The sequence below is a fragment of the Petaurus breviceps genome, unplaced genomic scaffold, assembly GCF_028583685.1.
Source record: "Petaurus breviceps papuanus isolate PSGF00001 unplaced genomic scaffold, PetGlider_PUasm1.0 186, whole genome shotgun sequence".
Taxonomy (NCBI): Eukaryota; Metazoa; Chordata; class Mammalia; order Diprotodontia; family Petauridae; genus Petaurus; species Petaurus breviceps.
In genome coordinates this window covers 21,052,554-21,076,167 of record NW_027185798.1, presented here as the reverse complement: position 1 = coordinate 21,076,167, position 23,614 = coordinate 21,052,554, and the positions used below count along the sequence as shown (strand labels likewise).

General features: G+C 49.5%; 1 protein-coding gene across 5 annotated transcripts in view; it reads right to left on the bottom strand.

Annotated features, from left to right (window-relative positions):
• Positions 1-5,123: 5,123 nt before the first annotated feature.
• Positions 5,124-23,614, bottom strand: part of SSH2 (slingshot protein phosphatase 2) — a 251,025-nt gene continuing 232,534 nt past the window's right edge. For all 5 annotated transcript variants that reach the window (XM_069089757.1, XM_069089758.1, XM_069089755.1 and 2 more), the window contains 3 exons: positions 22,437-22,637; positions 14,300-15,134; positions 5,124-12,026 (listed from right to left, as the gene is read on the bottom strand). In XM_069089757.1, the coding sequence (XP_068945858.1) occupies positions 10,008-12,026; positions 14,300-15,134; positions 22,437-22,637 (3,055 nt within the window). In that variant the 3' untranslated portion in view covers positions 5,124-10,007. The remainder of the gene's footprint in view (positions 12,027-14,299; positions 15,135-22,436; positions 22,638-23,614) is intronic.

The following is a 23,614-nucleotide window of genomic DNA, read 5'->3' as shown; positions in this document are numbered from 1 at the left end:
TCAGGCCTCCTACCCCCCACCGGTGGTGTGGGACTCCTCGATAAGGGTATCTGATATCAGTTAGGGGAGCCCGCACAGCGTCCCAGGGGCCGCCCCCATTGCTGGTCCAGCCGCAGGGGCAGACTGAGATCAAGGGCATCCGCTGCCGCCGCATTCCAGACAGAATTGCGTTCCCGATTTAGCTCAGCGGGGCGGGACAGGGGCAGGAAGGAGGAACATCTAGTGGCTAGGGGAGGGGGAGGGGCAGGGGCAGGCTGCAGTGAGGGCGGGGCCCTTCCTAAAGGCGAGAGAACATCAGCCTAACTCCTCCTCGAACTCCGCCTCCGTCCCAATCCTCATCCCGCCGCGATGGAGAGGTGGGCAGCTAAAGGGGGTCAGAGCTTCCCTGCGCTCTCTGGCCGCCCTCCAATTCTGTACACACTTTACTCTTCAGCTCTTCGCTGTGCCCCAGCGCGGAGGGGGCGGGGGGAAGCTCCAGTGCTAGCGGTGTGGATTTTAAGGGGCCCTGAGAAGAGGCAGTTGAAGGGAAAACGGGCCCCAGGTGATTTTACATCATTCTGGATGTCCATGTTTCTCACAGGACTTCAGGCTTGGGGAACAGGAGCTGGGGAACAAGTCCTTGGGCGTAGGCTTTATGGGGCGGGGGGTGAAGGTTCATTTCCAGGCACAGTATTAAGACACCGGCAATAGGTCAAGGAGGCCCTCTGACCGAAACCTAGCGGGCCCTCGCAGGTTTCCCAGAGCTCCCAGCGCTGGCCGCGGTACTTAAAGAGCCAATTAACTGTTGAACGAAGCGGAAAAGAAAAACTCCCAACCTCGAACCAATCTCCCTTCATTTTCTTTTGTAATCAAGGAAGATAAAGGGGAGTTTAAGGGGGAGACACCCAAACCAGGGGCCTTTGGTTGGATTATTTTGGAGGGGAGATTAAAGGGTGTCTGGTGACGCCTCCAGTGCTGGCTGGGGAAGCCTTCAGGGGGTTCACAAGATGCGTGGATCCATCTGCCCTTGGGTAAGAGAAGGGAAAGCTTTGCTTCATTTGCCAAATGAGAGGCTGGGTTAGAATAGGCAATTTTAATAAGGTCTGTGAACGTGGTAACTGTATTTTAACATAACTGGATCCCTTGTGCATTTTATTTTATGCATTTAAAACCATGATTCTAAGAAAGGCTCCATAAGCTTCTGCTTGCCTGCCAGAGGGGTCCAGACACACAAAAGGACCCCTGGGCTACAGTGTTCTCTACAATCCTGTCCAACTCCGAATTCTGTGATCCTATGAATGTATGTCTCTCTCCTAGGGTCTATAGAAAATAAAATTCACTTTATCTGGTCTGCCGGTTGGGATCCACTGCCCGCCTCTCCTTTCTTTTCGAAGTGGATTGTAAACCTCTGGAGGGCTGATTGTTTCTCTCAGAGTACACAGTGCGGAGGAAACCCTTCCTAAGGGTAGAGACCAGAGCAAAAGGCACCTGCTAGATGCCCAGTTATCTACTGCAGCTCTTTTCTTCCCTGCTTATGAGAAGGGCTAGTGAACCCTGGTCACACCTGTGTGTCCTAAAGCTTGAGGTCCTGTGGGAACCTTCAGACCCAGGGGTGAAAGCACATAGGACCAGTCTTTCCCTCATTCCACTGCCTCTGGCTCTAAATGGGACCCTAGCCTGCTCGGGCCATGCTTCAGGGTGGTTACACCTGCTCTGCCCTCTAGAGTTCCTTGTTCATTCCTTCAGTCATGTCCAACTCTTTGTGACCCCATGGACCACAACACACCAGGCCCTCCTCTCCTCCACTATCTCCTGAAGTCTGTCCAAGCTCATGAGATGCTTGTGGTTGGCCAGAATCAGATCAGTGATTATAGCTCTACCCCAGCAAATCTCCATCATCTTGTCTTTTCTGACCCTAATGCAGACATGAACTAAGTGAAGAGGAGATGGATGGGGGAGGGGTTTCTTTTCTTTAATTAAAGATCTTCAAGGAAGGACTTTAGGGGAGAAAGGACTGGCTGACCAGCTGCTCTGAGAGGCAGGAATGGCAGAGGGTAGTGGTGGGGAGTGAAGATCGAAGCAGAGTGGTAGTCAATCTGAGCTGAATTTCCAGCAGCCTGAGGCAAAGCACTTTCTCTCACTGATTCTGCTTCTTCATTTGCAAAATGAGGTCCTTAACCTTTTTCTGTGTGTCCTGGATGCCTCTGGCAGTGTTTGGTGATGATGGATTCTTTCTCCGAATCATGTTTTTAAGTAATTGAGGAAATGGTAAATTCCAGTTAGAGGTTAGTAAAAAGAAAGATGTCATTTGTTTTCCCATCCAAGCTTACAGAACCCCTCAACTCTATGCACTGACCCCAGGTGAAGAGCCCTTGGACCAGATGGTCCCTTTTAACTCTAAATTCAAAGGTCAGCAAAACTATTTAGCTGCTCTCCCTCGGAGATCCAGTCTGCAGCCCCCTACTGCATCACTGTACACATCACTTTGGTGCTCCTTGGTAGAGTATAAAGTTTCTTTTTCCTTTTTTTTTTTTTAAATTTAAAGAGCCAGGTGCTCCATTCCAGGAAGGGGGTCTGGGGCTGTCTCCAGCTTCACCCTTGTGCAGGAGTGGAGCTGTCCAGGCACAAGAGAAATGCATCAGTCCCTGGGCCCAAAGAGGCAGGAACAAACCAGCCTTGCCAAGTGGTCTAGCTCCAGCTCCTCCACCCATCCAGCTGCAAAGGCCCTGAGTACAAGCTGCTGCGGGACTCTGCACTGGGTAGGCAGAGCCAAGACAAGCAGAACCAATCAGGGCTGAGCAGGAACCCGACCCAGAGACTCCATCCTCTTTTATTCCTGCCTGCAGAGGCAACTTGGACCTGGTCAGCACTGGGGAGGCTGTAATGGGAATGTAAATTTTTAAGATCTTCCCTGCCCCTAGGCTAAAGTGCACCTGGAGCCTGGGGTGGGAGGCTTGTTTTTCAGTAGATACTTCTTGATTGGCCAGGCTATATAAGCCCTGATGTGTAGCTTTGTTTTGGGGCTCACTTTGAGAAGTGTTCTGTGATTTGATGAGACTCTGGGAAGCCGTTGTTGAGAGCCCCCCCCTTTGAAAAACCCAGATGTTGATTTGGTATGGATGCAATGGTTGGACAGTTTGGAAATCTGTCTACTTGATCTGTTTCTCTGTCTTGATAATTCTGTCTGTATACTCTGAAGTTCGGGGTGCTGACCGTTTTCTCCTGAACTAGGTAAACAATACATATTTAACTGATTAAAGTAAGCTTGTTAACCCATTTTGAGTTGCTTTCCTCTATCAAAGCAGATCCAAGAACCTGTGTTGGGAGTGACCCTGGGGACGCTTGGGGAGCTTGCTGATAGAGAGGCATACTCATTTTGTCTTTATTTTGTTTAAAACTACTTAGGCAGCAGGGATGTGGGTCATCTTGTCTTGGGTAGGAAGCTGAGGCTGAGCTCATGAAGCCTGGCCAGGAGGTCTCAGAAGACACTTGGGGAATTTCTGGGAATACCCAACTTTACCACCTCCCCAAATGATAAGACCCTGCTGCCCCTGAGGATGGAGGCACATCCCTCAGGCCATTGTGGCATGTGTCTAGCCCATACCTCCTATTTCCTGCCCCAGGCACAGCTTCTATTAGGCAATGGAAATGTTTTAGAGAAAACTGGTCAGCTTCCATTTCCTTGGAAACTAGGTAATCATCCCACACCAACCTGTCCTTTTTGCCATGAACTTAGTAATAAGATCTATAATGTGCTTTATTAAAGTTTTCAGTGTGTTATTTGTTCCTTGCATTCTCTTGAGCTACACACTTCAGGTGGTATCATCCTGTGACAGACAGAAGAAGGAACTTGCGGCAACGGGCTCTTCATTTCCCACCTGCCACATTGCTTTTGGACACCACCAACATGTCTTCCCTCCCAGGAAACTCAGCATTATGCTGAGATCGAATCTGTCGAGGACTCACATTTGCCCCTCTGCCTAGAGGGCAAGGCCATGGGCTGTGGGCTTTGGCACCTTTTTCTCCCCCTTTCCCACCAGCCACCTGCTTTTAGCTTCTCTGATACTCTCCACCCTGCCCCCTATCTTTTCAGTATTCTTCTGTGTGTAGTCTTCTCCCGATTAGATTGTAAGCTCCTTGAGGTCAGGGACTCATCGCTTTTATTGGTATTTACATCCCCAGCACTTAGCACAATGCCTGGCATACATCAGGGACTTAGAAATATGTGGCTGACCGAGGTGGCTTGCCTGGTCACACAAACCAGTAAACAGCATAATGGGGATTTAAGACCAGCTCTCCTGACTCTGACTCCAGCTTTCTTTTCATCACATCTTGTTGCCTCACTTCTAAGCACATGGGGTAATGGTACCCACAAGATGTTCAGTAACACATGAGGCAGAAAGCTGGAGAGGACAGATGCTGCAGATCTGGCTCTCTCTAGGCCAGGACACCCTTGCCCCCAGCCCAGCACCACCCTTAGAAGTCATATCCCCTGGTCTGCATCATCACCTTCCAACATCCTTCTCTTCACAGAGGGAGCTGGGAAGCCTTTGCTTCTCAGGCAGCCACATCTTATTTCTTTGTGGGATGTCACAGGACCAAGGTTCCCAAAGGGACTGGGACTCAAATGTGGGCATTCACTCCATGGATACAGGTTGTTTCCCATACATTTCTTACCCTGTATACTTTCTGCCCAGCACTTATGGGCCGAAGCTCTCCCCTGGCCTGAGAGGTTACAGCTGGTCCTAGAGTTCAATCACTTCTGGGGCCTGTTAGACCCACAGGTAACAGGTATTCTAGCTTGTTTGTTTATTCAAACCTCTGTCTTGGTCAAAGCAAGTTACCAGCCTTGGGGGTAAAAAGGTAGTAAGTCACCTGGCCAGAGAGGCTGAACAAAAAGGCGCAATTGCTTTGTGGCTTCTTTGTTAAAAATACCATTTCCTGACCTAGCATCTTTTCTAGAGAAAAAGATTGCAGTTTCATCTCTCCAGACCCGCAGCCTCCTATTAAAAGTATGTTGGGAATCCAAGTTCCAAGTGCTCTCCCCTTCTCCCAGGCTGCCCACCTCCTTCCAAGGAGAGAGACAGTGGGTTCTGCTTCCCCAAATGTAGCCAACACCTTCTACTGCACAATTTACACAAATATAAGTTTCATCTTCAAAATAAAAATTTATTCAATCTGTAACAAGAACATTGAATTTGCACATCAGTGCACAAGTTCACATTTAAAAACAGCGGAGCACATTGGTAATAAAAATCTATGGTACAGGTGGGACGTCCCAACCACCAGGGGAGATCAAGGAGGGAAACAAGGCCAGTGGCTTTTATGCTCTGCTTTACCCGACTCAGAAAGGTCCCAGAGACTGCAGGGAGCACCTGCGTTATTGAAAAAGAACACACACACACGCACACACAAGTGTGGATGGGTGGGTGTTAAGGGATGATAGAAGAAGAGGGGCTGAGGGGGCTGCATGTCCACATTCAAAACAATTCCTACAACTGTCACATTTGAAGAAAGGAGAAAAGGCACGGCCATCATGGGCTTTGCCAAGGAAACCAAAAGTCAATGAGAAAGACAGAAACCAGAATCACTCTGGGTGCATATTGGTTGGGGACCATTTCTGGGCCCTACTGCCCAGGCTCTGTTTGGGGCCCTGGAAATGTGGAGAACAAGGCAGGTACCAGGTCTTCATCATGTCTGTGCCTCAAGCTGCTGTTTCTTTTCACCATAAAGTTGGCTGAGGCAGCAGAGATGACTTTTGGGAGTTCTTTCAGTTGAAAGATAGACCCAATCTGGGCATCCTGTCCTCGATCTCTGAGAAAGTAAGGTTGGCTCTCTTTCCAAAGTCAGAGGTGGACTCAATCCTCCTCTTTCAGGCTAGGAAAATACAAAAGCACCTTTAAATTGCTCCCCCCCAAGACATGGGAGGGAATGAGGTGGGGGTAAGCGTGCAGCTTCCTGCTTCACTGTCAGGGCTGTCTGAAACTCCCTCAAATGGGCATTGTGTTTGCCAAGTGAGAGCCAGTTAGCCCCACTAGGCCTGAGAGCAGGGCTGATCATAGTTGCAATTTGGAAGGAACAATAAAGCCCAAACTGCCTTCAAGCTGTATTGGTGCTGAAACAAATAGCTAGGAATCTCACCTTGTCCACCACACCAAAGAATGACCAAATTAAAAAAAATAAAAGACACCAGCCATCCACCATCACAACCATTACTAAAAACAGACACCACCACTGAGGGACTGATGAACTATTTTCTATACAGCACATTGGGACTGGAGTGCAGCAGGACAAAGAGGGGGGAAAATCCATTCCAGGCTACACGCACTTCTCCATGAGGCCTGACCTTATGGCAGTGGCGTGGTTTTTGTGCAAGGACTCAGGGTGTGCTGTGACTTCCAGTACAGCCACTGCTGGGTGACCTGGGGTCAAGGGGAACAGGACAGCGAGACAGAATACACATTTTAATATTCACAATGTAAACAATAAAGGGTCCTCCAGCAGGTTTTGTACAAAAAGAAAATGGCCTTCAGAACACAACCTCTCTTTGCTTAGTGGGTTACTCCTGGTGGCTTCTCTCGTGTAACACTGACCCTGTATTACTTTGGACCCGAAACTCCAATAGAACAGCTGAGGGTTTCTCCAATTCTGCTAAATTCCAGGAAATAAATGTCTTTTTTCAGAGGAATCCCCAAGGAAACTTGAGCTCGCTCTAGCTGCATCTGAACAGGATGTTAACAAGCCCAAGAGACATCGGTTGGGAAGAAAGTGAATGTGGCAGGGCTGGAGGGCCTGGGATGCCAGCAAATTTCCTGTCTGAATCCTAAGGGCCACAGAACAGAGAACTCAGAGAACTGAGCATTACTACATTGTAGTATTTTAGTTTTAAAAAAACAACTACAGAATCTGGATAATTCTCTTCTACCGAGCCCATTTCTAAGTCTTTCTAAAACTCAAAAGATTCCAGGTACATCTGCTCCTGGGAGACCCCTGGATACCAGATATCTGTCATCCAGTGTAGGAGAGATGCCTCCAGTTATTCTTTTAAAGGTGAATTTGATTAATTTTAGATATTCACACACAAAAAGAGAAAGTCATTGTGGAAGAATGGGGCCAGAGAGGCCACAAAGACTTTCCTACCCACCTCTGTCAATCTGCCCAGACCCAGAAATTTCAGTGCTAGATTTTCCATGATTAAGAAAGAGAACAGGTCCAGGCCAAAAAGGGTCATCGTAGTTTGGAAGAGATAAAGATGTGACAAATCCCACTCAACATACAACTGTTCATGGACCTCTGTGGGGTTAGTCCAGAACAGCCCTGGGGGAGGGCTCTTGCTCAATCATGTCATGAGATGAGACTTCTCTAATGTGACAAATGGCCTCTGGAAAAACCAAATGGCATGTCTGAATGAGAAACCCTAAACAAGGGGACACTAAGTTCCACAAGGAAACCAAATTACACACAACAAACCCGTCAGCAAACCTGAGGCCCTGTCCTCTACTCCACCGCCCAAACCATGGCTTCACAGCATTACACGTCCCCCACCTCGAGAGTCTTCCTCCTGTATTTCCACAGCAAGAAGCAACTTGTTTATAAAGGGAGGAGCGTTAGGAATGGCAATGCTGTTGCTACTGCTTCTGCCTCTCAGGATCTGGGATATCATCATCCCAAGGGGTTAATGAGAAGCAGATTCCTCTCCTCCAGTCACACTTCTCTATCTGTCTCTCTGCTTCTCATCACTTCTTACCTGCCTGGCTCTTTTCTCGGAATCATGCTGCTGGTGGGTAGGTCCTGAACGATAAGACTGCATAGTTTGAATGGAATCATTGTACGTCTGGCACTGTAAGAGGGCTGCCAACACAAGCCCTCTCCTCCCTGGCCTCTGCACACAGAGAGGCCCCATTAAAGAACATTCTGCAACCCAGTCAGTATCCAGGAATCCCATGAGATGAATCACAAAGTCCTGTATGGATGTCACCTGTTGGAACATTTAAAGAAAGTGGAGCCATGCAGTCACAACAAGTCCACAGATCACAAAGACGCCCTTAGGTTTTTTATCTGACATGGCCACCAACACTAACAGCTCTGCCACGGGGTCAAGTAACCTCCCTGGCCTCACCTTCCCCAGACGACTCTCCTCTCCTACCTCAGAGCCACCATTGGCAGTTTTAATTCCACTGGAAGGCTTCGTTCTCAAGGGCTGGATTCAGTCAATCCTTCCACAATGGGGATTTCAACCAAGACAAAAGGCAGGAAGAAAATTTGTGAGTCCCTTCAGTTTGGATTTTTCCTGCCGGGCCAAATGTGTTTACAAGGAGCTAGGAGAGGGATTCACAGGAGGCTGCTGAAGGGAGGCAAGGGTATTTATTAGTGATGCCCACAGGCAGCTGTCCTGATGGCTGGCCAGGCTGTGGCCTAAATGGAGTTATTAGCAAGTGAGCTCCCTTGGTGGAGGCTCTCGGCTCTCTCCTGCTGCCTTCGGCTCCCAGCCTCCATTAGGATTTTAAACACTGGGTGGTAATGGTCTCAAAATTCTCTCTGGCTATGGTTCAACTACTGGCAAAGTTAGGCTTCTGAAATCTCAGGCCCAAGAGAAATCGGCTCTGTGCTTAAGGCCTTTGGGGGCTTCTCTGAAGAGAAAGCAAATGCTACACCATTTGGCAGAGTTCTGGTGGTGATTCAAGATCTTACTTAAACAATGAAAACACCATCACCAAGTCATGAAGTACCCACCCCCCCAATACCCACTCTGAGATGACGTCTTTGTGGACATTTTCCAGTTACAGACCAGAGTCTTGCTCCGTTATAAGCAAAACAAAACAAAAACAAAAACATATACACACACCAAAAAAAAAAATCGTAAGAAAATAACAAAATTATCTACATAAATATTGTATATACAATTTAGGAAAATGACAAAACTTCCAGGAAAGGAAAAATACCTTTCGTCAAGTGTTAACAGTGACAATATAGAAAAGAAAGCTTTGCATTTGATGGAGCTATACACATGTAATGTAACAATTCAAATGTCTCCTATGAAATAATAAAAAAATACCCACAAAACAGGCAGCATTGGAGGAAACACGAAATTGTGGGGAAACATATGGCCATGAAACTCAGAAGGCCCACAGCAGTATTCAAGTAATGAAAGGGCTAAAACCCTACAGACAGTTCATTTTAAAAGAACATTTCATCTTCTGATTGCTGTTTTTCAACAGGTCATTCATTATCTTTTCTGCTGAAAACCTCTTTCTAAAGGATTAAGAAGGTGGTGGGAGGCAGACCCCATCTCATAGAAAGGACAGGCAGGTTCACTAGATGGGATTGCTAGGGCTGCCTCCCGACCTCCTCCCCTTGGGAGGCCCTCTTCACTGAGGGAGGCCTTCTTCTGATGTTCTTTTGGTGCCACAAGAAGCTGTTTAATAAATCAATAAATCCTGCCTTCATCAACGCACCATAAAGCTAGAGTTCAGGGAGAAGCTATCTGAATGCTCCCTTTGAAATCAAAGCAGAAGCCACTCATTCACTGAACAGCATCTACCAGCCCAGAGCCTGGAGTCTCTTCACATGACCCATGTGGCCAGTTCTGATAGCCAGAGAATGGTCAGAATGGCTCTCAGCTTGGGCTCTGCCAATTTCCACCTTTCCTCCACCTCCCCCTGCCTCTCTCTTCATCGGTCGCCATCCCCTCCTTCCCTTGCCTTGTAGGCATGCATGTCTTGGATTGAGAGATGCAACTGACTGAAAAACAGCAATTTGCTTTTGATGGTGTTCTTTGAAAATGAGATGTTTTTTCTTCTTTTGAGGTTGTCTGAGTTTCTTTAAAAAACAAAAAACAAAAAACCCCCAAAGATAAAATGGTCTTGCAGTCCATGTCACACACAGAAAACCTAAACCCTGCATGCGCCAGCAATATTAAAATGACCAAAACATAGAAAATTAACCAATAAAGTGCATGTTCCTTACATATTACACCTGCCCCTTTGACAAACACACATTTCCCTTGAGAAGGTCTGGTGGGCTCCGGATCACATGGTATTATAGAAGGGATTGGGCGTCCGCTTTTTGTCGCTGGGCTTTTTGAGTCTCCTAAGAGGCTGAGTCCTCCCATGCTGCGGCAATGCGGCTACAGTCAGCCCCAGGCTTGGGCATGGAGAGTCTGACCCCTGCTGTCTCTGGGCCTGGGAGAGGCCCCCGCCAGAACTAGTCAATTCGTGTCCCGCACTGGGAAGCCAACCCTGTTGAGCTGACCCCAGCTCTTTGGCATACTGCGCCAGAGGCCGCTCCACAGGCTTGCTCTGTGCCATACACTCCGCCATTTTCACTTGTTCTACAAAATACACGGTGGGCTCTGGGTGCTGGGAAATGGGTCCAAGCCTTGCCAAGGGCTCCTCCAGGGGGGACCCCCCGGAGCCTGTCCTGATGAAGGGCTGGTGGAGGTCAGGATGGAGGGCTCCTGGAGACACCACCTCTCCTGCAGACAAAGCTCTCTGACGCAGATCCTGGTGACCGAGGCTCATTAGAGAAGCCGAGCGCTTCATCTGGGATGGTCTGGGGAGCCCTGCTTGTAGAAGGCCTCGAGACTCTACTTCTTCTGAATGCTTTTTCACCACCCTGGTACTGTGGCTCAGGTTCTTTATACTGTCACTACTGGAACTATGGGGGAGACCACAGGGGGAAGAGGGGTCCAGCATCTTGTCTATCTCCCCAGCGTTCTCAGCAGGTTGGCCGACCCCTCTGAGGTCTTCGCTGCCCCACTGGCCCAGGGCACTCTCAGCTTCCCTGGGGAGCCCCAATGTGCTGCTGGAGGGCCTTTCAGCACAGCAGCTCTGCTCTGATGAGGGCTCACTGTCCGTGGTGCTGCTTTCCTCAGTCACCCCTTCTAGGTGAAGGACGGCTTGGGGATGTGTATAATCCAAACCAGCTGACAGCAAGTGTCCTACAGGACTCACAAAAGGAGCCATCCCTGCAGGAGAAGGAGGACTAGAGTCTTCTTCAGGACTGCCCAGAGTGAAGGCAGCTTGGGGAGCCCCATCATGCTTAAGAGATGCAGGATTCAGCAGAGGTAGCACTTGAGGACGCAGAGAAGCGAGCTCTGGGCACAGGGTGGTGTTGAGATTTTCATCCACAGTACACATCATTGTGATGGATTTCTCCACCATGACTGTCTTCAGCACTGGTTCTCCATTCTTTTCTGTTGTAGCCAAGTCAAATGTTAAGTCAGGAGATGTCACCATGGGAGTGTATTCGATGATTTCAAACCTTTTGGGAATATGGTCCATGGCAGGCTTTTTCTTGGACACCTCGCCCTGCTTTGCTCCAACGTCTGCCAGTGGACACTCTTGAAAAGCTGGGCTGGGGTGGAACCCTACTGGCACAGATGCCTGTGTGTCAGTCACCTGGTCAGGCTGGGGAGGGAAGGCCTCTGTCATGTTGTCTTTTGTCTTGGCCTTGCTCGACTCCCGCTCCTTGGGCCCCAAGGCAGGCTCTGGAGCGGGCTCTTCATTCTTGCTTCTTGGTGTTCCATCAGGCACAGCAGAATCGTTCTTGGAGTTCTTGCGACTGGGCAGCGTGCAGAGGGGGGTAGTACTATGGTGTTCCTGCTCCTGTCTCAATCGTTCTTCAAACTCCAAAGTCGCCCGCCTCACAGACCCAGGGCACCATTTGGGTGCTGGGGTCTGACCTGGGCCTCGTAACTCTGGGTCTTCCTCAGTCAGATCCCCTTCTTCTACGTCTTCCAGAGGGGTCGGTGCAATCAGCATGGCCTCCTGGTCTTCCTTTACCAGCTCGGGCTGCACTACTCCCTCCTTCTGGTCCAGCTGGACTATAGCTTTAGTCTCAGAGGCCTGGGCCTCAAAGAATGGCAGTTCATGGATGGTGTTTCTCTTTGGTGTTTGGCATGGGTTGGACAGGATATCCAGCTTCTGTTGACACTGCCCGATTCCTTGATTGATGGATTCAATTTCGGTGATAATTTCTTTCACTGAAATTGCATTTTCTGGGTGGGATTGTATCACGTCTTCTGGGCTAACTACTTCAGAGACATCCTAAGAGAAGAAGAGAAGAGAGATATTTAAAGTAAATTACAGTTTGGTTGAAAATGTACATTTTCCTATTTATCAGTCACCTGATTCTAGAAAGAAAATCAACTGTGAAAAAATAGTAATAGAGAGTGTGAAGCTTTCACAATTATTTGCTTTGGGGCTAAGGAAGATGCCTTGAACATTAAAATGGCAGTGTTCAGGCTCCTACTGCCTGCTAAGCTTTCTCTTCTGCATTAAGAGGGCAGCACATGCCCTAGCCCCTGCCCTGGACTGTTCCTACAGAACACGGGTGCCAGAAGCACAATAAGGGCCAGCGTTGCCTCTGAGCCTCCACAGCCCTGACCCCCTTGGGCAGGGAACAGCCTGGGTAAATGACAACACTGATACAGAACTCTACCCCCAGAGGTTCAGGGCTGGGTATGAGCCAGACAGGTGAAGGTGTCCTTTAGCCACTGAACTCTTTAGGAGCCCTTCGGATCAATCTCATCAACCTGCAGGTCCGGAGAGGGTGTGGGGAAGGGACGAGAGATACATCACCATTCAGTTTCATGTGGTTGTTCTTACATGAGGTTTACCTGGTGAGTTCATACACTTCTTAGGAATCTTGACTATGTGTCTTATTAAACTTAAAAAATTAATTCATATCTTATATCAATTTACTAGCAATGGATTGTCAAGTGACTTCTCTGGTTAAAGTCAAAGAAAATAGGTAAATGCCCAGTTAGCCACGGTCATTAAAAAATGCTAGGAATTGGGGCAGTTAGGTGGCGCAGTGAATGGAGCACTGAACCTGGAGTCAGGAGGACCTGAATTCAAAGCCGGCCTCAGACACTTAACACAAAACTAGCTGCATGGCCTTGAGCAAGTCACTTAAACCCGATTGTCCTGCATTCCCCCCTCCAAAAAAAAATGCTAGGAATCACCCAAAAGGCCCAGGACTCAGAAGACTGAAGTGGTGCTGCTATGATGAATTCTTTATGAGAAAGCTGGAGAAGTCTTTAGAATGGGAGCTTTTCCTAGGAACTAGCCTGGGCCTTCTCCTCCAGAAGACAGAAACTGAAAGCACAAGCTAAGGAGAGTTAGCTAAGTCTCTGGGGGCTTCTGCTTGGAATGTCAGGTGGAACTGAATGGGCCAATGGGCATGAAGGCCATCACAAGGCTAGTGTCACACTGGCACTGCACTGGCCTGCAGAGACAGAATCCAGAAGCAGATGTCTTCGTAGAAAGGCTCTTTCAGCCAGGACTGAAAGGGGTCATATTAGCTAGGGGCTGGACCAGATGGCCACCAAACTGCCTTCTCTGAAACTTTGTGCTTCTGTGACTATGACCATGGGAAAAGCCACAAGTCAAGTGGTCTAAAGACCAGGTTAAGACATTCTCACCTCTTAATAGAAAAGGGACAGAGACATAGCACAGGGAGGGCTAGCTGGACACAAGGGAGGATGCCCATTCTTCTCCTCTAAAGATACCCCCAAGGTACTTAATAAAAACAATATCTAGCATTTATATAGCGCTTTAAGGTGTGCAAAGCACTTTATAAATAGCATATCAATTGATGCTCGAAACAGTCCTGGGAGATGGTAAGTGTTTGATGCTGGATCTGAACTCAGGTCTTTCTGATTCCAGGCCCTGATTCCAGTGTGCCCCAGGGTAGTGGGATCTCTGGATCTCACCATAAGTTACGTCTTTTCTCTTTTCTCATTCCGCTTCCTGGATCCCAGACTGGCTGCAGACAGCTCCCAGAGGACACTGGACAGTGACCTTTGACTTCTGGTTGCTCTTTGAGAAATTTCCTCCAAGCCAACTGCCCATCTGTCCTCTGAGAGTCGGCAATGAGGCCAATTCAGCCAGAGGAGGACTTCAGTGTGTGGTACCAGACACTACCTCAACTCCCCACACATGTCAATAACCTTGGACACCAAGTTTGCTCTTAGTTGGGGAGGATTCTCCCAATGAAGGGCAAGTTCTTTACATAACTTAGGAATCGCATCTGAATGTGGTATGGAGCTGGCAGAGAAACGTGCGCTGACCCACACAGGCAGGCAGGCCTCTTTCCTGGATAGGCTCATCTGCACTTGCCTACCCTGGCCAGAAGAGCTTCAGACAGATCCAAAGACCTAGGAAGAGGAGCCCTCTAAAGAACAATAACCTACTTGGGTCTCCTGCTTCAGTTCTGGGGCTCTACCCGGCTCCTGCCAAGCTGCACCCCAGTTGTCAAAGTGAACCTCCTAGAGTGTTTAGGCCCTTGGCCATGCGAGAGGCCACTGGGAGCTCACCTTTGGCTGGTCTTCATCCATGGAAGATGTTCCTGATGCATGTGGAGTGTTGCCTGAGGAGCTGCTTCTGGGCCCCTCGGGGGTTGCCTCGGAAGGGGCTGTTTCCAACACTGACAGTCGGACTCCGCCATTCCTCCCCCCACCTGCTTCCTCGGTCCTGGAGTGGGAGCAGGAGCGGGGGCGAGTCTCCTGGGAGAGCTCCACAAACTTCTCTAGGGCACTGAAAAAATCAATGCGGTCGGTACTGAAGTCTGATGCCTCAGCCTGGGAACCGGGCTGGGGACCAGGAGAGCTGGGCTCTGGAGACACTGGCAGGTCTCTCAGTCGAGATGTCAGTTCTTCCATGGGGAGTAAGTGGACGCTGATATCTGTCTTCAGCGCATCTGTCTCCAGATCTTCCACTGTTAAGTCTGGGAACTGGGTGGGTATCTGCAAGGAGTTTTCAGGCTGGATTAAGGCTTCAGATGTGTGGCAATTGTCAAGAGGAAATTTGGATTCACTCAGGCAACACCCTGCTGAACACCCATTAATGTTATTGAGATTTAATTCATCCTCAATTTGCCCTGTGTGAAATTCTCTCGACGTGAACTCTAAGCAGATCATTCTCTCTTTGGTGCATAGTCCGTGTGTATTCCCATCTTGGGGGGGCCTGTGTTCCACAAAGACAGGGGGGATTGGGGGATGGCTTTCCACAGTCTTCGCCTCGGTGATCTGGTCTGCTGAAGTGGTAATCTCCTTCCGGTTAAGCTCCATCCCTGACTGGCAGATGGGCTCGTGGTGGTCCGAGAGGTCACTATCTGAGTGGGATCGCCAAAGCTTGTTGTGACGTTGTTTGCTGTTGAGGTAAACAGGGAAACATCTCCAGTTAGTGCTCAAAAGCATCCCACCACAAACACAAGCCCAGAAAGTCTTATAACTCAGTGCCTAGTGGAGCCGCAGACTGGGCTGTGAAGGCTCTCAGAATGGGAGGAGGCTGTGCTGAGGCTGAGGAGGTGAGGCTTCAGAACCTGGCAGCCCACAAGGAGGCCATAAGCGCCACAAGGGAATTTACACTATTAGGTGAGAGGAATGTATGCAGCAAGCGTGGGCCAGAAGCCAAAGAAGCTTCTGGATGAAATCAGCTGAGTGCCACACAGAGAAGGGGCAGTCACGGCCCAGAGGGAGTGTGGAGATGCCATGGGAAGGCTTCCTCCTCAGCTGAGCTGCTCTGGCTCATGGCTGACACTGGCCCCTCTATTGAGAGGCAAACATCAGTCACTCTGGTCAGAGCAGAACCAGACCTCACCCAGCAGGTGCTGGTGAGCGAAGGATGGCTGCCTGGGAAGGGAGGCTCCCCTGAGTCATGTGTCTGCACTATGAGCAGCTGGTGCTGTTCTCAGGCTCCTGCTCTGCTTCCCCAATGGCTGTGTAGGGGCATCTGAGCCACACTGGAGGGGCAGGTCTGACCTGAACAAAGGACAACTTGGGGCTGGGGGCTGTAGCCGCACCAGATTTTAGCTGCAGGATCACCAGCTGCCCCTAGGCGGCGACAACGTGCCACCTAAGCCCTGTGGGCAGAGCTCCTGGGCGCTGGTGACCCCGGAGCATGGCCTCTCCGGCTGGCCTTCTGCCAGGGTCCTGGCCTAGGGACTCCCTTTTCCCAGGGTTATCCTCAGTTTTCTGAGTAACCTTCCAGCTCTCTCAAATCTTGCTTCCTCTCCTCTCCAGGTTCTGCCTCATTCTTGTAGCACCCACTGATGGGGAAGGTTTCTAGAAGAGCAGACGCTGACCCCGAGCCCAGGGTGGGGCAGCCTCTGGACTCCTCCAGCAGATTCCGATTCTGTCAGATCATTTCGGCAGAATTCCAGGAACGAGGAGCCGCTCCAGTTCCCCACTGCATCCAAGGGGGCAGAGTGCGGGTCACCCCATCAGGGCTACTCTGCTCCCACAGGGACCCCCCACTTGAAGACAAATGATTTCAACATTTCTCTGTTCCATGTGGAGTATCTTGAGGAGCCAAACTCCCCCCCCCCGCCCCCTCCCCCAATATTTTGGAGCCTCCTGCAGATTTCTGGTAAGTTAGGGCCTGTATGGATGAAATGGAAGCTGCAGAACCATTAGCAAGACGTTTCAGAAAAGCCAACTGACCCCACCTTTGGCTGCCCTCTTCTCCTGGGGCAATGCAGGAAAAAAACCCCAAATCTGTGGTGGAGATCCTCAGGGAGACCCCCATGCTCCACACAAATGGTCCAGTGACCTGAGGTCTCCTGCAGTGGTGGAGAGGGTGTGTGTGTGTGTATGTGTGTGTGAAGCCTTCCTGCTGACAGTGAGACATTTGCTCATATGTACCTTTTACCCTGTTTAATTTTTAACTCTGTCTGGCTCCCCCACCTGCATCTGGCAGGTGACAGGAAGCAAGTTGCCAAGAGTGGGTGGCATAGCTCGGATGTTTGGCAGTGGCAGCCCCAGGCTCTTTTCTGCCTTGGCTGGCACCTGACCTTCATTTGGAAGCAGCCCCAGCCCCTCTAGGTTTATGTACACAGAAGGAGCACAGTGACCATTTATTAAATGTAATGGCTAGATACTAAACCATCCCCGCTCTGTGGGTGATCAGTGGGCCCTTCACCGAGTGTGACTGTGCAGGATGAGCATGGCACCCAGTTGGGGGCATGCACAGCAAGTCGCTTCCTCCACCTTCCTTCTCAGGTTGCACATGTGGGGAGCTGCTAATGGCTCAGGAATGGAGAGAAGGACCCAGAGGAAAGGAGAATCAGTTTCACTTCTAGGCTCTTGTAAACAGGGGAAGCAAAACTATTACTGGTTTTTTCCTTCCTAGGGCATCAGAGACCCTGTGAAAAACTGTAAAAACTAAGCCTCGGGTGAGCTTAGCTGTCAAATGAAGAGTGACTTCTCCTCTTTTTACACTTACTCCTATATTTTGGCCACCCAGGGATTCACTGGAGAGTCACAGAACAATGTCATTTAGGGTGTCACTGACCCCAGCAGTAAAATGAAGATTTAAAAACAAATCTTAATACCTCTCTTCTTTGTAGGGATGCGATCAGATCACTTAAGGGCAATTGCTTCAGGCTCTTTCAAAGAAAGGTGCTAGAAGCCAGTGTGGGGATGATCACATTTCAGAAATCCAGCCTAGGCCTTAACGGTGTGGGTGCCCTTGAAGGGTTACCGGTCTTGACGGGGCTTTAAGGAAACACATGTCTGAACATGTACCAGGCAAACCTCTCTCTGCCTCTCAAAAGTATGCCTGTTCTAAAGGGGAGGAGGTGGATGGAGAAGGAGGTACCAGTTTGTGGGTTGGGCAATGAGTCTTAGCTTCCTGCCTTCCTGGTGACGGGGAAGTCCAAAAATGATCTAGTGCTTATCTGAGGAGGATGTGGAGAAGACCTCCCGGAGTGCCATGCACCTTCCCTTCCCCACCCCCCATAAACCAGAACCTGACACACTAAACACAGGGTCCAGTTTGCAGACGGTGGCCTGACATCTGAGCCTGTCCAGTGGAATATAAATCTTCCCGGTACCTGCCTGGCTGGCGTGCAGAACTACAAAGGCTGCTGGCAGCCTGAGAGTGTTGTAAAACAAAGCAGACTTCAGTGGGCCCTGGAGCGTGAGAGAGCGCGTGTGCATGTGGACACCCAAACCAAGCCTCACACCTGTGAAAACAGGCAAATGAGAGCAGAGCTGAGACGTCAATGGCTCTCTAACGGTCCCGCCTTTGGGGGTCTGACCATGAAGATTTGCCTTCCTTGGGCTCTTGTACATATAACAAAAGCATCAACAATTTTTAGTATTTCTGAGATGCCATCGGCATCCTGGACTCTACCCTGACAGTCACATACATCTTCCCAGGAAAGTGACAGTCACATATCGGTCCAGGAACAACAGAGAGCCTGCCTGGTATTACTTCAGTTCAGTTTCTGGGATACTGTACAATAGGAAAAAGGCAGAGACAGTCCTTCCCTTAGGCTCAAAAGATCAGCTCCCCCAGTCTTGGGGGAGGGAGAGTGGCTGGGCATGAACATAGGAATTTAAGAGGCTGTCAGACTCAAAGTTGGCTGAGAGAAAGGGGTGAATGAATGAATGAATGAAAAGTATTTGTGGAGTCCTTTGTGCCGTGCACTGTGCTAAGTACAGGGAATCCACACAAAGAACTGGATGACTGATCTCAGGAAGCTCTTCCTCTGCCATTCCCATGGCAGCCCCAAAGTGAACCCAACGTGAGCTGCGTCCAGAGGGAGGGAGGCCATTGTCTGGCTGCCTTTTCTTGGTGACACCATATCAAGATTGCTGAGTTTAGCTTTGACACAGACACGCTCTCTGAGGCATGACCAGAGGAGGGAGACCAGCATGAGGTCCCCACCTTTTAGAAGCAGGGGAAACTTCAGCAGCCAGAGAGTGAAATGCCCACCTAAAAAAGTACAGACATGCCCAACCAGGCTGAGAGGCTGTACAAGGCCTTGGTCTTCTCTACTCCACCCTCACTCAGCTGCCAGAGAGAGGCTCCTCAAATCCCAAGTCTGGCCATGTCACTCACTGTCTCTCCAAAGAAGTTGTGGGGCCCCTCTTGCTTCTCAGATAAGATAGGAAAAGCTCTGGCTCAGAGAGCCTTTTCCCACTGGGGTCTGGCCCCTCTCTCCAGACTGAACTCCCATGACTTCCAAAAGCAGACTACAGGCTCTTCTTCAGGAGCCTTCCATCCATCCCTGCAGGTCTGTGCCCAGGCAGCCTTCCACCCATCCCTGCAGGTCTGTGCCCAGGCAGCCCTCCATCCATCCCTGCAGGTCTGTGCCCAGGCAGCCCTCCATCCATCCCTGCAGGTCTGTGCCCAGGCAGCCCTCCACCCATCCCTGCAGGTCTGTGCCCAGGCAGCCCTCCATGCTGAGGCCCTCACTTCAGGTCTCAGTTCAAGTGTCCCCTCCTCTGAGAGATGTCCTGTGATTCCTCCAGGTGTTGCGACAACCCCAGGTCACAGTTCTGACTTATTTATCTGGGTAGCTGCTGTTGTCACCCAGCAGATGACAAATACCCCGAGGAGTTTGTCTTTGTAGACTTTGTAGATCTTGCACAGAGAAAGAATTTACTCAGTTTGCACAAACGGACCAAGGAGCTGGGGAGAGAAGAGGCCCATTCTCCTGGAGAAGAGAGAATGAGGGTGCAAGTGGTGGCTGTCTTCATGGAGAAGAGCTGTCAGCTCAAAGGAGGGATTGGCTTTGTTCTGTTTGGCCCAAGGGCAGAACCAGGAGCAAAGAATTGCAGAGATGGACAGAAAAGCTTCCTTAACAATCAGATTTACCCAGACTGGAGGCTGCTGGGTTTCTCCTCACTAGAAGTTTTCAAGTGGTGGCTGTTGCTGGAGCTGTGATAGAAATGGCCAAGTATTTGGGCCTTGACTGGTCAAGGGTTAGGATGCTCAGGCCTAGGAGGAGGCAGCAGCTCTGAACAAACCATTGGGAGACCTTGTGGGAAGACCAGAAGCTTGCTGGATGTCTTTGGGCAAGTCCCTTCTCCTCAGACTGCCTCTTCTGTAAAATGAGGAGGTAGTTGGGAAGCCAGGTAAGGTCTCAGTTCTGATACTGCATCCCCATCACAGGCTAAACACAGGCACAAGTGGGCCAAGACCATGCCCTGGTAAAAGCACTGGGGTCAGCCCCTGGCAGTGTGGAGGGCAGAGGTGAAAAAAGACATTGGAGGCATTGGGCAGCAAAGGGAATTTCTATGAAAAAAGACTACTTGAGACTATTATTTTCCAGAAATATTTGAGAATTTCTAAGAAATTTCCTCTACTACTTCCAAAGGTTTTGTTACAGAGCTTGCTGTGGTTCAAAGCAGGAGATGGCCTGGCATCATTCTCTCCTCTTACAGGCAGGTGGACGGGAGGCAGCAGGTGTGGAGGCAGGCTCTTGGTCTGTTCTGCTGGGGATGATGTAAATTTAGCTATACTCTCTTCAAGCTGACGCCACAAAGTGACTCCAGATTTGGGTTTTTCAGTTCAAGGAAATGCCCACCAACAGGACCCTGTGGAATCCCCACTGGAGTGAGAGGCACCAGGGGCCAATCGGTTGCCAGGTCTTGTTGATGTCCCAACACCTCTTTATTCCCAGGGCCGCTGCCCAAGCCCAGCCTCTCACCCATGACCTGGGGGACCACAGGAGTTTGCTTACTGGTCAGCCCGTTTCAAGTTCCTTCCCTTTCCAATTCAGCCTCCACACAGCAGTCAGAGTGATGGGTTCTTCCCACCTCAATCAAGTCCAGTGGCCTCTAGAAACCAGTACAAATTCTGCTGTTTGGTAGAAGAGCCCTTCACCAGTTGGCTCCAATCAACCATTCCAGGCCTATTACCCACTCAGTCTTTGGTTTCTCACACATGACACACTCAATCTCTAGTCTTTGCATGGGCTTCCCCCATGCCTAGAGTGCTCCTCTCCTCCTGCTATCTCCAGAGACTCCAGCTCAAGCACGATCTCTAACACAAGACCTTTCCTAGTCACTTCTTCCCCCTCAAATTACATTGCATTCATTGTATTTTTATGTATTTTCTATGGAGAGAGAGGCAATACCATGTAACAGACAGAGAAATGGCCTCAGAAGCTTTGGGCCCAAGGGCTGCTCCCCACACATCCTGGCTGGGTGGCCCTAGGTAAACCCTCTGTAGCCCTCTCTCAGACCAGAAATGGTAGAGAAGCTGCCAATTTACCTGGAGTTCCCTGGGTAACAGGGAAATGATGGGTTAGGCCCACAAAGGAGTGTTTGGTTTTTTAAAGTATGAACTTATAAGCTTAATAATAAATGCTTGTTGACTAACTAATCAATAGCACTGAAGAAGCAGAGGGGCAGGGGTATGAGTATGTGTATATGTGTGTGTGAGAACGGGTGTGAGTGTGTGTATGTGTGTCCTTCTCTCCTCCTGGCCATCATACACCAATCCCACGAGGGCCAGGAGTCCCAGGCAAGGGAGTAAGGGAGTCTCCCATCACAAAGGCTCCAACTCCGAGATGCCTCCATGGATGTCTCAGTCACTCACAGTAGCTGGGATTGCAGGCTGGCAGCATGTACAGTGTCCTTCCTCTCCCTGGGTCAGGTGAGGACACTGCCTAACATCCTTCTTTTGGGTGTCTAAGAATATATAAGGTTTGTCTCTCTTCCTAAATCCTCAGATACTTAAAAAAAAGAGCTACTTTCCAAGCTAAATTTAAAAATGTCACCAAGCCTACAAAATCCTGCACATTCACTTTGAGCTGAGGAGACCAGGGGATCCTCCCAGTTTCCTAATGGAATAGCTCAGATGAAGTCATGCCAAATACTGAGTATTTTTTAGTGGAAACCATGATGCTATGCTGTGGCCTTGTTTTCACAATGCTGTAGGGGGTGAGAGGGGGGGGTCCCTTTGCCCAGGAAGGTCTGGAAAAGCTGTTTAAGTTATTTTTCTCAGGGGAAACACTGCCCAGAATCTGGAGAAGAGACTTCAGGTCATGAGACTCAGTGGAGTAAAAACCTGGCTCCAGGCCCAAGTGCTTTGAGTCAGCTTTGCTTACACCATCCAATAACAACCTAGGACCATGGCTAAGTGGAAAGGCCAAACAAAACCCAGCGAATCAGAGGATGCCAGTACCTGGGATCTTAGTCAACCGTTTCTAAACTCTACTATAACTACCTTATCTTTTTTGGGAGCATTGCAGGAGACGGGTGTCACCACAAAAGGGATTGGGATCATCAAGGCAAGGGAAATTTCTTACTGAACAAGTTTTCGGCTTCAAGTTTTGTAACCAGCTGCCAAAGTATTGTCAGAAACAGCTGGTTCTCCTAAAAGTACTTGCCTGCTTCAACTGAAAGATGCACATGTGACTTTCTGATTAAGTGAATATGTTTCACTAGCTTCAACAAACATTTCTTAAGCAACTACTGTGCCCATAAGGAGAGGCGATGTGGCATATGCACTAGCCACAACAAGAGGTTAGGAAGGGCTAGGCTCTACATAGGACAGATGCTGACTGTGTGAGCACAATGCAGGGCATGGACAAAACGTTGGGATGTTTGTTGGCTGACAGATCCATAGGCCTCATCTGACATCACCGGGACCTACCACCTGATGGGACCTAGTAAGCTGGGGGCAATCTTCATTCCAAAGCAGCTTCTGACTCACCTGGCCAGCAGGATCCCTTGGTACTCCTCCAGCTGCCTCATGAAGCTAGGGTTGGGCTTGGTGACAGTACGCCTTTCTTTCACATAGTCATAGGCACGGTCCAAGTTCCAGCCATACTCCTTCATAGCATAAGCAATCACGGTGGAGGCAGACCGGCTCACCCCCATCTTGCAGTGCACGAGGCATTTAGAGCCATGTTTCCTGGTGTCACGAATTTGGGGGGAAAGAGATAGAAGAATATATTTTGAAAGTTGCGTCCCAAACCTCTGCTGTCCCTTACCCACAAATACTTCTATGTACACATAGATATCTCTTCAATCACATTGGGGGGGGGGGGAACAGGGCCAATAGTCCTGGGGAAACCACTCCTGGTAAGACTGGTGAAACCTGACATCGACTAGAAGGGAATTTCCATTCAGAGAGAAGCTGGCTCCATCTGGGTGTGGTGGAGGTCAACACCTCCAACAAGCTCACAGATATTTTTTGACCTCTTGCCAACCACAGTGATTCCTGGCATCTAGAAATGCCCTGGACAGCCTCTGGGTAAGGTCCAGCAGATGTTTTGTCCCTGGGAGGAAAACACGAGGCACATGAAACTAACTTCTCTCCCTCATTCAAACATGTTCTTGGATATCCCTGCTCACAATGCTGTGGCCCATCCGTTGAGTTTTGGGGAGGAGGAAAAAACCAAAATCAGAACCAGTCAACCATCCCATAGCCGAGTAGTCTGGACTGAGACAGCCTGCTATTGCTGGGCTATTGTAACTTATGGGTACATGAGTTACATCGACTACGTGGGAGCCTCTGCTGTTACCAAGGGTGGCCAAGTAAAGCCCAGCAGTTAAGATGAAAAGGGTGGCTATTGTTCAGTCTGGAGCACAGATAGAGAGGCAATGCTCATCTCGGCAGTGCGGGAAGCCATTTAACTGCTCTGGCCTCCAATTCTCATCCCTGAGGTCCCTTCTGGCTCCAGAACTTGAGCTGACTTTCTAGTTCTAAGCCTATGAAAGACTATGAAGAAAAAAGAGAACGAATCCTGTGAACTTAGGAAGTTTTGGTTTGCACCCTTCTTTGTGGTTCTTTGTGAGGTCTCCCTCAGTGGCAGAGGGAGAAGCAGTGACTAAGTTAAGGCTGTTAGTGACAATGTGGGAGGAGAGCATCCAATTGTCCCCATCCAG